The following is a 15,769-nucleotide window of genomic DNA, read 5'->3' on the forward strand; positions in this document are numbered from 1 at the left end:
CACACAGCCCCTGGGAGAGCCTGTTCTCCCACAGGACTCCCTTTGCTCCTCGGGAGGGAGCTTGTTTGCTCCACAAGTCTCCCTGTCCTAGAACTGGGGCCTGTTCTCTCCTGCCAGGCTTCCCCCCACTCCCTCCTGTCCCTCAGCTGGCCCTTCCCAACCTCTCCTTCTCCTTCCGCTTCCAGCCTCTCTGCACACCCTTCCTTCTGCCTCCTGTCCTACAACTCCCCTAGCTGCTGCTGTTCTTCCCCTTTATCCCTCACGCACACTCCTTAAAGGGCTCCTCCTTGCCGCTCTGTTTCTCCAGACCTCCGGGCTCTGCCTGTCATGCCGGGATCAGCCTGGAGGGCCGTGACGCTGCTGGCTGGCTGGTGGCTGAAGGCGAAGTCTCATGTAGGCTCTCCTGGGAGCGGCTGCCAGCAAGTCCTCGGCGGCAGCGCCAAGCGCTGCGGGCGTTGCTCTCGCTGCCAGCGCAGCCTCGGCCCGCCGCCCTCGGTCGCTGCCTTCCTCCGGTGCCAGGACTGGCCGCATGGAGCTAGGCACGGGCGGCGGCCGGGAGCTCCGCTGAGAGGCCCAGCCAAGGCCGAGGGCCTCCCGCTTGGACGGGGTTCGCCGGGCCGCCTCGAAGCCCTCGGCCGCCCAATCCAGCCGCTGGGATGCCGGGCGCATGTGCTAGGCGCTATCGAGTCCGTACATGGGGCGGCGGTAAGTCCGGGAGGGGGGGGCTCGCCGCTCCCGGACACAATAAAAACGAAGACCAGGAGTAGACATCTAACCAACCACATTATGAGGTAAATCGCATTGAACTAAGTGGGATACTTGCAAGTAAACATGTTTACAATCAGGTCACAAGAGAGACAGGCTCTATGTTCCAGCAAGTGTGTCAGACCATGACCACATGCTGCCATCAAGGTTAATGATTAATTGCTGATCGAAAGGCACCTCTAGCTTCTCAAGCCATTTTTGACGTCCCCTCCTTTGTGAGCAGCCTGCAGAACTATTGCTGTGGCCACTACTGTTGTTCTTTCCAAAATGGAAACCTAACAATAAGATCACCCTGGAAAGATAGGATGAATTCAAGTCCTGTTCTTACCTCTAGCAAAGAGACCGACACATTTTGCAGTTTCTAGTCTTCCTTTTGCTTGGAAATAGAAAGGTGGGTTTTGTGATTGAATCCACACCCAGATTATAAGGGTGTTCCGAGGGTTACCAATTCTGTCTTGGGAAATTACTGGAGATTGGGGGTGGGGTGCCTGGGGAAAGCAGAGCAAAGATGAGGGGACACAGCAAGGACCTGATTGTTGGGATTTTTCACTTAGATTAGAGTTCTCAACGGCACATGCAGGCTGGAGACCACCATCTTGTTTGTGTGTTGCTATAAACCCAGGCTACACAGAGACACTTTGACAGCCCCATCCAAAGGGAGGGGGCAAATTTGGCAGTGGGAGCTCTGTAAAAAGCTTTCTGGGGGCGGGTTTTTTTCCCCTTTTTGACTCCCCATGCATCCGAAAGCCCTTCTGGAAAAGACAGGGTGGTGAGGCTGGGAGCTCCACTATTTGGATGGGTGTGTTTACCTTTGTATAACTAACATGCTTCCTTTATATCGTCATTTCTATACATGACAGGGTAGCGATAGGTTTCTAATCTAGCCCAACTAGCAAAGATGGATAGAGATGCATGTCCTGGCCTCATGGTGCCAAGACAGAGAAGAGAGAAGTGCAGAGAGAAGGTGTCAGCTGGGAGGAAGAAGGCTTGCCTGACAGTAACGCTCTACACATTGGAAGGATAGCATCAGAGCAGTAGAAAGGAAGACTGTTCAGTGTCCCAGTCTGTCTATTTTTCTAACTGTCTTATAGTCCCCCTCTGACATATGGGATTAAGACGTGCAGTATGGAGACCAAGAGAAAGAAACATTGCAAACTTAGCTGCTACTGGCTGTATTATCAACATATGACAACATTACATACAAGTAACTCTATATACCCTGGAACCATCACCTCAAGTGCAGTGTACATAAGCAATTGCTTAACTTATGATAAATAAATACCCTGAAACCATATGAGGTGATTGTCAACCACTGAAACGATTGAAAACTGCCATTTTCTCCAGTGGAACTGCCATTTTCCCTAATCTGGAAATCTGTCCTAATTCCCCAACTCCAGGCTGCTCTGGAGATTGGCAACCCCAGGCTTGCTCGATTAGTCTGCTCAATTTTTTTAAGTATTCCAGGGTGAGGAAAATTCCTTCCTCTTGTGTGAGAAAATGCTTACAAAGGAGTGTATCAGATATGAAAAACAGGCTTTTGTGGAAATTGCGATGGGCTACCGGGCTTCAGTTTGACTTTTATTCATGCAAAACAGCAAAACAAATGCTGGGAATAACACAGGATAATGCACAAAATATTGTTTAGCATCAAACCATCTGTGATTGGCAGGGAGTTGGGAATAGGCTATTGTGAAGTTTGTTTCCATACTGATCTTGATCCTGCCACTAGAGAGAATTAAGAACAAGATATATACAATTATCATATTGTAACACAAACTCATGCACCAAAGAGTGGAATAGGTTCTGGAAGCTCTGTAGAAGTAGTACTAAATATAAGGAAGCCAGTGAAGGTGGTGTCATCGTCCGGGTCAGCATACAATCCGTTGTAAGTCTCCCCTCCGTGGGTTTGCAACCACACCTGATCGTCTAGCTGGAGCTCCAAGACAGTTCCTCCTGAGGCCTGGTCTTCAGCCCCCTGGTATCTGTCTACAGTGTGGAGCACTTTGATCCCATTTTTAATCAGAGCAACTCTAACGTTCCTCGAATAAACAGTGATGTGGTAGGTGAAATAATAAACGCCTGCAACCACACAGGTAAATTTCCCAGTGGCAGCGTTATAATGATTCAAGCCGTTATACATCACTTTGTCAAATCTGATGGGAATATTGGGAGGGGGGAGCTTGGTGGCAACTGTGAGGCCGACACTGAAGGCACTTCTCGGGATGACTGGGGTGTCACCAAGTTCCCCCTTTTCTCCCATGTCCCCTTTCCAGCCCTTTTCCCCTTGAATTCCTTTACTGCCTTTTGGTCCTGGGCCTCCAATTTCTCCTTTAGGACCAGGATGACCCATGGGTCCGATAGGACCCCTCAGACCTATTTCTCCTTGGAAACCAATTTCTCCTTTGATTCCTTGAGGGCCGATAGGACCAACATCACCTTTTATCCCCTTCCGTCCTTGTAATCCTAGCTCACCCTTTTGACCTTTATCACCCACAGGTCCCGGAATCCCTTTGGGTCCAAATTTCCCAGGCCAGCCTCTTCCCCCTTTGTCTCCTTTGTTTCCCTTTTCTTCAACTCTGCCATCAGCTCCTGAATGAAGAGAAAACAATTAATTCCCAGATTATTTAGTAACTCATTGATGGGAGTTCAAGATAACAAGAAAGAGTTCTCATTGAAGTTAGTGAGCGAATATGATCATGATAGAAGTCAGAAAGAGTTTCAAGACTTTTTGGGTCCCTGGAGAAGGGATAAAGGATGGAGGAAATATTCTACAGCTTGCTCAAATACACCAGTCAGGTGGACACAAACAAAAGAAGATATGATTTTCAAAGATGGAAATGGGGTTGAGCATACAAGCAAAACAAGGCCACCAACAGACTACATGGGAGGGAGGGAGGTAGGGAGGAAAGGTGGAGATGGAGGAGATGGTCTGTTGGAGCTTCTGAGAGCGTTCACTATCCTGGAATGAAAATTTTAGGTTGGGGGGAGATATTTTCAGATGGTTTTTTCCTCTCCATCCACAAATGAATTATTGTACAACGGATCTCATCTATTACAAAGGAATGTCTTCTAAATCCCCTGAGTGATGTTTTCACAGAAGGTTAAGGTGATATGGCTAGCCTACACTCCTGTATCCAGTTTTTTGCCTCATTTAAGCCCAATAACTGTACACACACACATCTGTGAATAAATACAGAATTGCAATTCAGATTTACAGTTTACCATGTCTTGAAAAACTAATTGCAAAGAAAAGAGGGTTTTCCCCCCCTCCTACAAGATCAATACCTCTTCTTTAGACTGAAGAAAACATTTGGCTACCCCATGGCTGCCCAGCTGGAAGAGTAGGAATCAGTGGGGAACCCAAGCTGAAAGGGAGTGGGGAACCCAGAAGCAATCAGGATCTGGGGTGAAGCTAGGGTTGCCAAGTCAAGCCTTGAAAACTGTGGGAAGGGTAGGAGAGTAGGAATATTCGGGGGTGGGGGGAGGCAGAGGTTGGATCCAACCAGTTCTCACCACTTCTCTAGAAGTGGTTACTAATTTTTTCTGAGTACCGAGAAAGGGTTACTAAAGCAACCTTCCTGCCCAATAGGGACTGGAGGTGCTTGTGTGCATTGGTGCCACTGTTTGAATCCCACCACCATCGGAACCTGTTATTAAAATTTTTGGATCCCACCACTGGGGGGGGCGGGGGTGTCTACATCATATATCACATATTGGTTAGCTTGAGGAATTGTTGGAAATTCTATAGTAAAACCATAGATTTTCTGGCAATACCTAGAACTACCCATTATAATATCTGGGTTGTTCCCAGAAGTGACATATCAGCACAGAGATTGCCAGTGTGTAACAGACTTCTCTCTGTGATACACCTCTGAAGATGCCAGCCACAGATGCAGGTGAAACATTAGGAACAAGATCTACCAGACCATGGCCACACAGCCCAGAAAACCCACAACAACCAATTGACAGTTTTTTTTATATTTGTTTTTCTCCCGCTGCCACAGAAGCCAGAGGGGAGGTGCACTTGGGGGCCAAAATAACCCTGGAAAGGGTCCTTTGCCTTTCCCCTATCATGTCTCCTCGTGAAGGAGGGCTTGTTGGAGACAGGCACAGCAACCCCATCTGCACAACTCTGCTGGGCCCAGTGATGGCGGCCACCATGAACCTCAGCCAGACTTTTCCCAAAGAGAGGCAACCAGGGGAAGCAAAGAATGAAAAACTAAAGATGGGGCAGATAAATGTATATTGGATGCTAGGTGGGTTGAAGAGAAGGAAGCAAGGAAAGAAGAGAGGCTAGGGGGGCTTTCAGAGAAGGGGAAAAAAGAAAATAATGAGGGAGGAGGGAAGGTTACATGAAAAATGAAACGCCCCCTGCAAATTTTTGCAGTTCCCCCACCCGGACAATTATATTTTAAGTAAAGTCACTTTTTGCTCTCACCTGGTTCTCCCCTTTCTCCATTTATGCCATCTTTGCCTGGTTTCCCTGGGTGTCCTGCCTCACCTAGCAGCAACAAAAAGAAATATATTTTCAGTTAACCACCATATTCTCAAAAATCTGTCTGTCATTTCAGGAGGACAAAAGTTGGCTCTGACATTCTGCAGACACACAATTTCTGTCTCATCTGGGAATACTGGATGCACACAAATTCAAGGTGGAACAGTGCGTCTGTATTACTAATTTGATCAGAGTGGATGACCTGTGTGATCTTTTTTTTTAAAAAAAAATCCCAGTAGTATGAATCAAGAGTCCATACTCAGGGCTCCTTGACAGTTAAGGCATTAGTAGTCTGTATTAAATAATTATGCAACTTTTCTTAAGGCCACACAGAGGTGGGCAGTGTCTTGCTGAATCAGATCAAGGTCCACCTAGTTCAATCATCTGGTTGATCTGTGAACAACCAGAAATTGGCCACTGGTCTGCTGATGAACCAGTAGCATTGTTCTGCTCACCCTTGCCTTAGGTCACTGTCTTTGAGGCAATGTATTGGCTTAGATCAGCAAAGATTCTTCTGTTAGCCAAACAGTGGTATTATTTCAGTTTTGGAAAGTAAACTCATACAGATTTATATAGTTATAGTGTACTACCTTTCTATCTGAGGCAGATTGCCAAGGTATGGGATTAAGATAAACTAGAGGTAGGCATAAATCTTGTGCATAAATAAATGAAGTTGGGAGTGTGTTCCAAATTCTGGGTGCCACAATGCATTGTGCCCATCCCAAAGGTGGGATGAATATGAAAAAGGGCTCAGTAGAGTGGGTTCACAGGGAAGCAAACTGTCCTTCAGATACCCTGGTCCTACACTGATTAGGACTTTATTCAGCTTTATATCAAGAGACTTGGATAAGATGAGTTCTGAGTTGTGAGAACTGCGGTGTGGGCAGTCAAACTTCCATGGAGCAAGATGCACAAATTACTGCAGAATGAGACCAAATCATGAATTCCAGAGCTGGGGCAGGTGGAATTTCTAGTACTCTTAGGCAGAACTCAGAAAGCAATGGAAGGAGAAGCAATTAAGCAAAGAAGAAGCTTGGGACTCCTGTTAAGGGTCCAGTAGTCTGCCTGTGAACAAGGCAAAAACAACATAAGCTCTACCTGGAAACATTTATATTTAAACCATGGCATTGGGGCAAATTGAGAGGGTAGAGTTGTGCTAGAACTGGAAAGAATTATACTCCTGTTTCATTTCCATGTGTGCAGTTTGGAGGGGCTCAACAGAAGGGCAAGCAGTACATGATAATGAACCCTCTATTTCTAGTCTTGGCTCTTTCTGACATGAGTTGACTTCTGTGGTCCTTTCACTTTGTGTAAGAGCTTTGAATGCATCAGAATTCAAATCAGAGGAAATTCTTAATTTTTAAAAGGAATTCTTTAAGACATAGTTTAACAACTCTTGAGTTGTGCCACCACTTTTAGAGTTCCATTCTATCATGTGGGTGACATCGATCAGAACTGCAATATATAACCTTGGGTTGCTACCAGAACTACACCTGAACAGGCAGACAGAAGTGATGAGGTAGTTTACCTGGGTCTCCTTTTTCTCCCTTTGTTCCATCTCTGCCATCTCTGCCAGCTAAGCCGTTGTGTCCAGGGCTTCCAGGCATTCCTGGAAACCCTTCGATGCAACTGTTCTGTTTTTGGATTTCTTCTGCGCTGACTGTAACAACCAGCAAAATTAGGCAAAGTTTCATCCTACCTAATTCTGGCTGGGAAAATTTTTAAAAACAGTGATTAGCACATGGAAAATGTTAATCATAAGAAGCAATCATAGAGGACATAATACAATGGCCCCTTCCGCCCATGCAGAATAATGCACTTCCAATCCACTTTCACCATTGTTTGCAAGTGGATTTTGCTATTATATTATGCACAGTAAAATCTAGCTGCAAAGTGGATTGAAAGTGGATTGAAAGTGCACTATTCTGCATGTGCGAAAGGGCCAATGTTATTTTATTTTAATATAGTTCAGGAACGCAGGACAACTTCAGCTGAATTTAGAGTTAAATGAAGACAACTGCTGACACATACTATCACCTTCACAACCCAATCCAGAGATCACAATGGTTGGGAATTGCATCCCTGCTGCACTGCCACACCACTTGAGAGGACTTCTTGGTAGCCTGAGAAGATAGCAAAAACCAGAGAATCCCCAGCTGCCTGAAAAGCCCCCATTGGTGAAAACAATGGGAAGGCTGCGCCAAGGGTGTTCCCATGCTAAAAGCCCATGGAAGCTGACTAAGGCTGGCTCCACCCCATGGGGACACCCCTAGCCTGCCCCAAGCCATGCTGGCATACTCTTGTAGGCTGGCACAGCTCTTCAGGCAGCAGGCTCTTCTGAGTTGGACGCTGAGGAGTTCTGCGGCACTTGCCCGTCTCCGATGTTTGCCCTCTCCACTAGTGTAGGTGCCACTTACACCTAAGGAGTAGGCAAATGCACTGGCATGGCTCCGTGCCACTTCCAGGAGCCATTTTGTTCCTCCCACCCCGCCGGACTGGGCTGTTAAAAGTTAGATTTAGTTATGTAAGACATAAGCACCCTGTACACAACCTAACAATGTACAGGACACTCATATGCAGGCTCGTGTGTGGTGACTCTGTTCCCTTTCCCCCACGTGTGAGGTCAGCTCCATATCATATGTACAAAGTACACGTTTATAGGCTCCAACTCTGTAGTTAGAAACCCTGGAAAATGCAATTTTTTGGTTCATAACAACATAGGTTATAGTGGATGTATGTGTGCAAGAAAGAATGTTCTGCCAGGCACATGGTTGAGGAATTTGCAGATACTCTGATACTCTGCAAAGTACACTGGCCACTGAACAGAGCTACCCCACCCCCCACCCCCGTGTTTCTCCCTTGTCCGCCCCATTTTTTAGTGGATGGTTAGAGCAGTGAGAGAGCAAAGGGATTTTAGCGTGCCATCTATTTGTTGGTGGCTGACAGGTTTTAAATTATATACTAAAAAGTTGTATAATGTGCTGTTTTTAATTGTCATTACCCACCCTGAGCTCTACTTGGATGGGAGTGGGGAGGATTTCTCTCTGTGATACACCTCTGAAGATGCCAGCCACAGGTGCAGGCAAAACGTTAGGAACAAGATCCACCAGACCACGGCCACACAGCCCGGAAAACCCACCACAACCAGTTGAATCCGGCCGTGAAAGCCTTCGACAATACAGTAAAGACATTCTTATGAAAGACCTTCTGATCAGGAACAGTGAAAAAAGCACACCTCCTAAAGAAATGGGCTCTAGATCACAAAAGTTTATGCTAGAATAAAATATTATTCCTCTTTAAGGTACCATCAGATTTCTGTTGATATTTAATGGGGAAAAAGCAATAATACATAATAACATGGGCAAATTACTTAATTTGACACGGGGCAAAACAATCAATAAGAGTTTTTCAGACATTCGGCCAAAAAATGGGGCCTATCTCTAGTGCTTTCTTGCCCCTTCCATGTTCAGGGTGAATAGCAATCCATCTCTTGAGTTAAACCATTTCACTCCTAAAGTAAGAAAACCCAATTGCAGGCTGTGGATAGCTGAGTTTAATGAAAGGGCAGGTCCATATGGGAGAAGATGATCCATTAAATACCCTATTCCCATGCCATGGAGTCTAGGCATTTTGGACAAACTTAGCTCAGATTATGAGGAAGTGTTGCTGAACTCCTTAGTTCCTTTAAGTGACTGAGATTTCTGTTAGGTCCATGAACCTTAATTCCATTAACTAATACTATTAATTAATTAGCACATTACCATTGTGTTGCTTGTACACTGTACCTATTCTCATGCAACAGTTTGTGTACATGGAAACGGGTTGGCAAACCACTTCTTTTAATCTGCATGGGACTGTGCATTTGGACTTGCTAGATTGCGTAACTGCGTATGTGGTCTAAATGCCTGTATTTGTCCCAGATCCCATATATTCCTGTATGCATCATTAATATCCCCTGCTCATCGTAAGGAATGGATATTTCTTTATTTTTCTCCTACTCAGGCAGCTCACAGGATCAAGACTGCAATCCAAACACCACTGTATAATGTTACTTCTGACCAGACCTGCTTCCCGACTAAGGGCAAATTCCCACTGAAAATTTAATCTAGATACAACCAAGTTTCAAAAGAATCAGCACCTTTTCATCCAGGTTCCAACATCCTCACTGCAGCATGTTTCTAGTGAAGATGTCTAGGGCTGCCCCCGGGGTGGGTGGGTGTGTGCCTGCTGTTAAGGGTGCAATTGTTAAGCAGCACCAAAATTTCAGAGTATCTTTAGGAGACCCTCCTTATGATACCATCCAGGTTTGGTGAAGTTTGGTTCATGGAGGTCAAAGTTATGGACCCTCAAATGTGTAGCCCCCATCTCCTACTCTAGCTCCCATTGGAGTGTTTTTTCCCCCAAAAAGGTGCATATACAAGCAGGTCCAGGAAAATCCCATGATAAGGGGGGTGGGGAGTGCCAGAAACGGGACTGATCTGTGTTCTGCGGTTCAGCAGTGGGGAAAATTGTGAGGAAACCTGGATATTTCTGGTGACTATCCCAGGATTAATTGCCAGTGGGAAATCACCCTAGCTTCGCTTAACAGCAAAACTGTATCACATTCTTCAAGACACTTTCTTGTTTCCTTGTGCAAGAAGCAAGCCATACAAGAAGCAAGCCAAATAATCTTAAAGGGGGTATTATTATATATTTGACCTCTATGGGGGGGGGGGCACTCATTCAGGGAGCAATTCTAAGCAGGCTGGCTCAGAAGCAAGCCCTATTTTATTTAGGGGGGGGTCTTACTTCTAGGAATCTATCTGGTATCTGACAAAGTGAGCTTTAACTCTGAAAAACATATACCCTGGAAATCCTGTTGGTCTCTAAGGTACCACTGGACTTGAATTTCTCCCCTGTACTGAAGTCTAGCATAACTACAGACCTCTTGCTTACTCCCAGGAAAGCATTCTGAGAATTCCAGCCTTTTGTTACAGACATGTGTTTCATTAAAGTCTTACCTTTTTGCAATGCATCCATGCAGGAGACCGTTTTTGAGCATCTTTCATTTGCATGCAAGGATTGTACATGAAGGAGAGGCAGAGGGGCTGTTGTTTAGTTACTGAATTCTTAAAAGCTGTTACTCAGTTTTCAGACGTGTTCAATCATTAGAACAGAAGTTTATGGCAAACCTTTGACATGGAATGATGCCAGCATTTAAATATTAATCACTAGAATGTAGTGTTGTGTCTATTTTCCACTCTAACCTCCTCTCCCAATCCATTATGATTAACTGCACAGCACTTCATCAGGTTGTGTGCATCCCACCAAAGATATTCTGGAATCTCTGAGCTACTCAACAGGGGTGGTGATATTCTATTACGGATCGTGTTTTTGTGTGGGAAACAGATTCCTACTCTGTTTGCAAAGGTTATGCACTCCTTTGTGGGAGGGATTATAAGGTATTTCATAGTATCTCAGCGTATATAGTGGCTCAGAGTTAAGTAGTAGCAAATTAAGTAGATGGCAAAGTAGATGGCAGAGTTAAGTAGATGGCAAAAGAATTATTTAGTCACAGTTTAGGAATGTAAGAAGTGCCTTATTGGATCAGACCTAAGTCTGTTGGGTCCAGCTATCAGAATCCAAAAACAGCCAACAAAAATGCCTCTAAAAGCCCAAAAGCAGATCATGGTGGTGAAGACCATTCCTCTGTTTCGTTTGTTGTTTCCAGCTTCTGATTACAAGAAGTATCTTGCCTCTGAATACTTATACTCATGCCCAAGTACCAGCATATCCCAGATCCATTCAATGATTTTTTAAAATAAACAGTTCCCCAAGGTAATTGTCCTCCTCATTTGCTGCCCTGAGCCCAGTTGGGGAAGGGCGGGGTATAAATATGCTGAATAAATAGTTTTGAATTCACACTATTGATTTAAATTTTTGGGGATTCACTTCACAAACCCTCCAAGAAAGCTTTTTAGAGTTAGTAGTTGGAAAATAAACATTTAAGATGCCAAATGGATCCATTCACTCATCATTGACAAAGGATAAAAATTTCAAAGATACTTGGTCAGTCGGCTGAATGTTACAATCTGCCTTATAAGCATGAGAATGGAAAAATCCAGTATGCTTTCTTCCAGCAGTTTCTTGATGGATGATGTATTATCACTTTCCAGGAAATTGTGATTAATAAAATATTCATGTGACACATAAGCAGTTAGATTGCTTTTCAGGAAAATAGAAACAGCATAAATATGAAGGACATCCTAAGTAGCATCAATGGTGGAAGTGCTATCAAGTTGTGCAACTGACGTATGGTATGGCCCTATACAATTTTCAAAGTAAGAGATATTCAGAGATGGTATGCATTGTCTGTATTTGCATAGCAACCCTGGACTTCCTTGATTGGTCTCCCATCTAAGTACTAACTAGGGCCAACCCTGCTCAGTATTAGACCAGATCAGGCTGGTCTGTGCCATCCAAACGGCACCTTCATCTGAATCTTTTGAAGTCAATGCTCCAAATACAATATCTCCATGTTGTGGCCACATTAAATATATGAAACTTCATTACAAATAAAACCTCCTTTGAGGGTGAAGTCTCATCTGATCTTTTTTCTGCACAGTCATCCCTTGCATGTATCCAATTGGAAGGGAGGAATGCCATTGCCTGGGAATCAGGAGAATGGAAGAAAAACATGATGCCTGTTGCTGCTGATGGCAGGAAGTACCCAAACACGAAAAAACAACATGGATTTTTCCACATTGGTGTGTTTTTAATAATGCCAAAGAATCCCAGATTCGTATTCCAGAAATCATAGTAACAACCCCCAAACAGCTATTGAGGAGTACACTTTCAGTTCAGAAATTTCAGGATGCACACTGCTAGAAGCAGCCTTCAGGGCTATGTGTATATTTATCTCTCAATGTTTGGCTTATGGTAACTGAGCACACAAAGTGAACATAAATTAAACCATGTAACAGGCCACCTTCTCTGTCTCTCTTACTTCAGTGCTGCTTACGTAAAGACAGGTACTAGATTGGGGGGGGGGGAGCAGATTGTAACCTAATATGACTAACATGTTAGTATTTGGAAAGGATTTTGAAGAGATGTTTCCTGCCTCTCTATTTTACCAGGCCTTGCTTGAGAAATGGCTATGGTAGAATTTCAGCAGGAATTTACAGGATGCTTAGCTTTATCTGCAGTATAGGTAAAAACATGGTGCACACTCTTTATGTATGTGTGACAGAGGTTTTGTGGCCATTCCAAAGGTTGGTAGAGCAATCTGATGTAGCTTTGTATTGTAATATATCTCAGTACAAGGAGGGAATGCAAGTCAAGTCTTTCTTGATTTCTTCTGTCAGTTGAAGCACAAAATTCTTATTATTTCACAGGGTATACCAAAACAGAGGGAAAAGCCCTCATTTTTCACGTGAATTTAGTGGGATTGGTTTTTGGCTTCAGATTGAATCACAATTGATGCAGCTGTTCAACAAAGTAGCATTTTTAATGCAAAGTTAATTGTACATCCTTCAGTGGTTTACTGAATGTGGGCCTTTTGATTTAGCTGAAACTGAAATGGCAAATTATCCACTTTAGCTTTAACTGAGAAATTCATTTTCAGGGAGAAACTTAATAGCTTATGATATAACCTCATGAGGCGGGGGGGGGGGGGGGACACATTAAGTTCATAGAATAATAATAAAATAACCAAATAAATAAAAATGAATTTTGCCAGGAGTCACCCCCAAACATACAGAGCTCATACACAATTTTATATATGGAAAAAAATCACAAAAATTGAAATTAAGAAAAGTTAGTTTATACATATTATAATTAAAAGAATATAAAACTAGAGCAAGTTATAGGAATGTATATTTGTATTCATTTCCAGAAAATAAGATTTTTACAAGAAAAAGCATGTGAAATGCAAATCAATCTGGCAACAGAGAGTTCTTCACAGCAAACACGTAAGAAGATAAATGGATCCTATACATTCTACTTCAGCTGTCAACAGCCCATTTATTGTTTTCTGAAGCCACAACCTCTGACTTGCAACATAGGTAGCAGCACACAGATATTAAAATGCATAAAACATATAGAAGGGGGAAATGTTACAATAACTTTTCAAAACAAAATATACAGGCAAGGTAAATGAGCAGCCCTAATAATTACCCAGTTACTTAAAATCACATCATCAGAAGGCATCTCACATATTTAAATGCTGTACACAAAGGGAAAGAAAAGCAGTTGACCAGAAGATACTGTTTTATTATGGCTAAGGTCCTTTGGCTTGAATTCCAAGCTACAGTTTAAAAAAACAACAACCACACACACCCACACACAACCAAAAAGAGAGAAAGAATGCCTCACACAACTAAATGTCCAATATCTTGATAATGAAACTCCTTCACTGTTTCATACTGAAATGTAAGTCACTGTTAAAATTAGCTTATTTAGTTGTCAGAAGAGATGTCAATAGTAAACTAGAGGGGTAGGGTTTGACATTAGCTTAGCTGCAGGGAAACAAGGAAGGGTGAGCTTTTCTGCCTTCCATGCATAAAGGCTGAGGTCGTTTGTACAAGGAGGACTCCAGCTAAGCTGCACTTTAGGAAAATGAGGCACAATCACACCCAGTAGTTGCATGTGAATATGACAAAACATCTTTTTAAAATCATGCAAAGGTGGAAATTAAGAGTGGTTAGGTTCTAATATTTTGGGGTGAATGGGTGTCGATATGCAAATTAAAATCAACCCTATCATATGAAAAGCTGTTAACTTGGTAAGACTGATCAGGGCATGCTTACAAGACAGCACTCTGGAATATAGAGCTGATTCCACCATAAACCGGGGTGAGGTTCCAAAGAAGGTGCCACTGAATCACAACTAACTCATGACGACCCTATCTATGGGGCATTCCAGGTAAGGGAGGAACAAAGGTGGATTCCCATTGTCTTCATCCACGTAGCAACCCTGGAAGTCCTAGGTGGTTTCCATCCAAGTACGAACCACAGCTGACCCAGCTTAGCTTCCAAGCTATGATGACCCTGGGTTAAGCCAGCTCTTTGGGCTGTGGATCCAAAGAAGCCCTCTATTTATTCTGCATGCTTAAAATAATTCAGGATTTGTATTTCTGAAACAGCAACCATTGATAAGCACACACCAAAAGGTTTTTGAAACAGAAGAAAGCTGCAAGTGCATTTTATGATATGACACAGGGTGGGTCTCTGCTAAGAAAAGAAGTTGGGAATCCAATTGGAAATTGCAAGCCCTGGAATTAACCAGAAGTGGATCTTTGTATTCTGGTCTGCATAACTATATTGAATTGTAAGTAGCTGCTAACTTTAATTGGTTGAGAGCATTTGATTCACATGGAATATCAAAAGGTTATGCTAGAGTCAGAATCTGGCCTGTTTTTATGGCCTTCAGATCTTAGCGAGGCGGCACATTCCCAAACCAAATAAAGTAGCAACGCAATAATGTGCTACGACAATGACCTTCTTCATACCAAGCAAAATCAGGCTTCCCCCACCCCAAAGAGGAAAAAACAAAAAAGAAGTTGTGGCCAAAAAGACCATTATAATAACCAAGCAAATGTGGAAGATATTGTACATATTTTGTTCCTGAGTAACCTGCCTAATGATTCCATTTTCCCTCTCTTTTCATAATGTTTGAGAGTTTCCTGAAAACAGTAAAATCAGTGCATTCATAAGCAAACCCAACTTCTCTCCTCCTTTGCTCATCAAAACATCAGCGTTAAGGAACACAGGCACTGTCCGTTCTAGCCCTCTTCTCTCTCAGCAAGCTGATACAACTTGGGTATGTTCTACCTCACCCAGGTAAGTCATGTCAATGAGAATCTCGCACTTATCTGGGAACTACCATACATGGCTATAATCGTAGCACAATACTAGCCTATGCATTGGAAGGGAGCAAAAAGAAGCTGGCACAAGCTCTTAAGACAAGCAGAGGAGTGCCTCTTGTCAATACAAATTATTTGGCTGTGGCTTGGTGCACCCAGCCTATCAGAAGCATATCTGTATGGCAGGAGCTAGGTTGAAGGGTTACAGCTTACCCAATTTGGTCTTACACACATTCTTTGCAATCATGGGCTAGGCCTGGCTTGGGCAGGCTTGGTTAAGTGGATGGGTCAGTGAAGCCTTGAAGGCACTCCTCATATTTAATATATATATATTAACATTTTGGAGAACATTGATGCAGGCACAGTGGTTAATTCCTTTCAAGAAACCATTTTAAGCCACATTGTCAGCATGGGAATGAGGCATGATAAAATGAATGGTGAGGTTCTACTCTAAAAATGCCTTGAATACCCACTACATTCAGCACCTATGCTCTCAGAGCGGGCAACTGTACTACTGTGTTTCTCCGAAAATAAGACAGTGTCTTATATTAATTTTTGCTCCCAAAGATGCGCTATGTCTTATTTTCAGGGGGTGTCTTATTTTTCCACTCCACAGCTGTATGCTCTGGTGTTCTGTTCGACAGGCATGCTTCCAAACAAAAACTTTA

General features: G+C 43.4%; 1 protein-coding gene across 1 annotated transcript; it reads right to left on the reverse strand.

Annotated features, from left to right (window-relative positions):
• Positions 1-2,435: 2,435 nt before the first annotated feature.
• Positions 2,436-10,306, reverse strand: LOC125431765 (complement C1q and tumor necrosis factor-related protein 9-like). The gene is made up of 4 exons (XM_048494862.1): positions 10,261-10,306; positions 6,789-6,969; positions 5,204-5,266; positions 2,436-3,354 (listed from the first exon to the last, which is right to left on the reverse strand). The coding sequence occupies exons 1-4, from the start codon at positions 10,273-10,275 to the stop codon at positions 2,543-2,545; spliced, it is 1,071 nt and encodes a 356-aa protein (XP_048350819.1). The 5' UTR covers positions 10,276-10,306; the 3' UTR covers positions 2,436-2,542.
• Between the last annotated feature and the right edge of the window lie 5,463 nt (positions 10,307-15,769).

Source organism: Sphaerodactylus townsendi, linkage group LG04 (genome assembly GCF_021028975.2).
Source record: "Sphaerodactylus townsendi isolate TG3544 linkage group LG04, MPM_Stown_v2.3, whole genome shotgun sequence".
Taxonomy (NCBI): domain Eukaryota; kingdom Metazoa; phylum Chordata; class Lepidosauria; order Squamata; family Sphaerodactylidae; genus Sphaerodactylus; species Sphaerodactylus townsendi.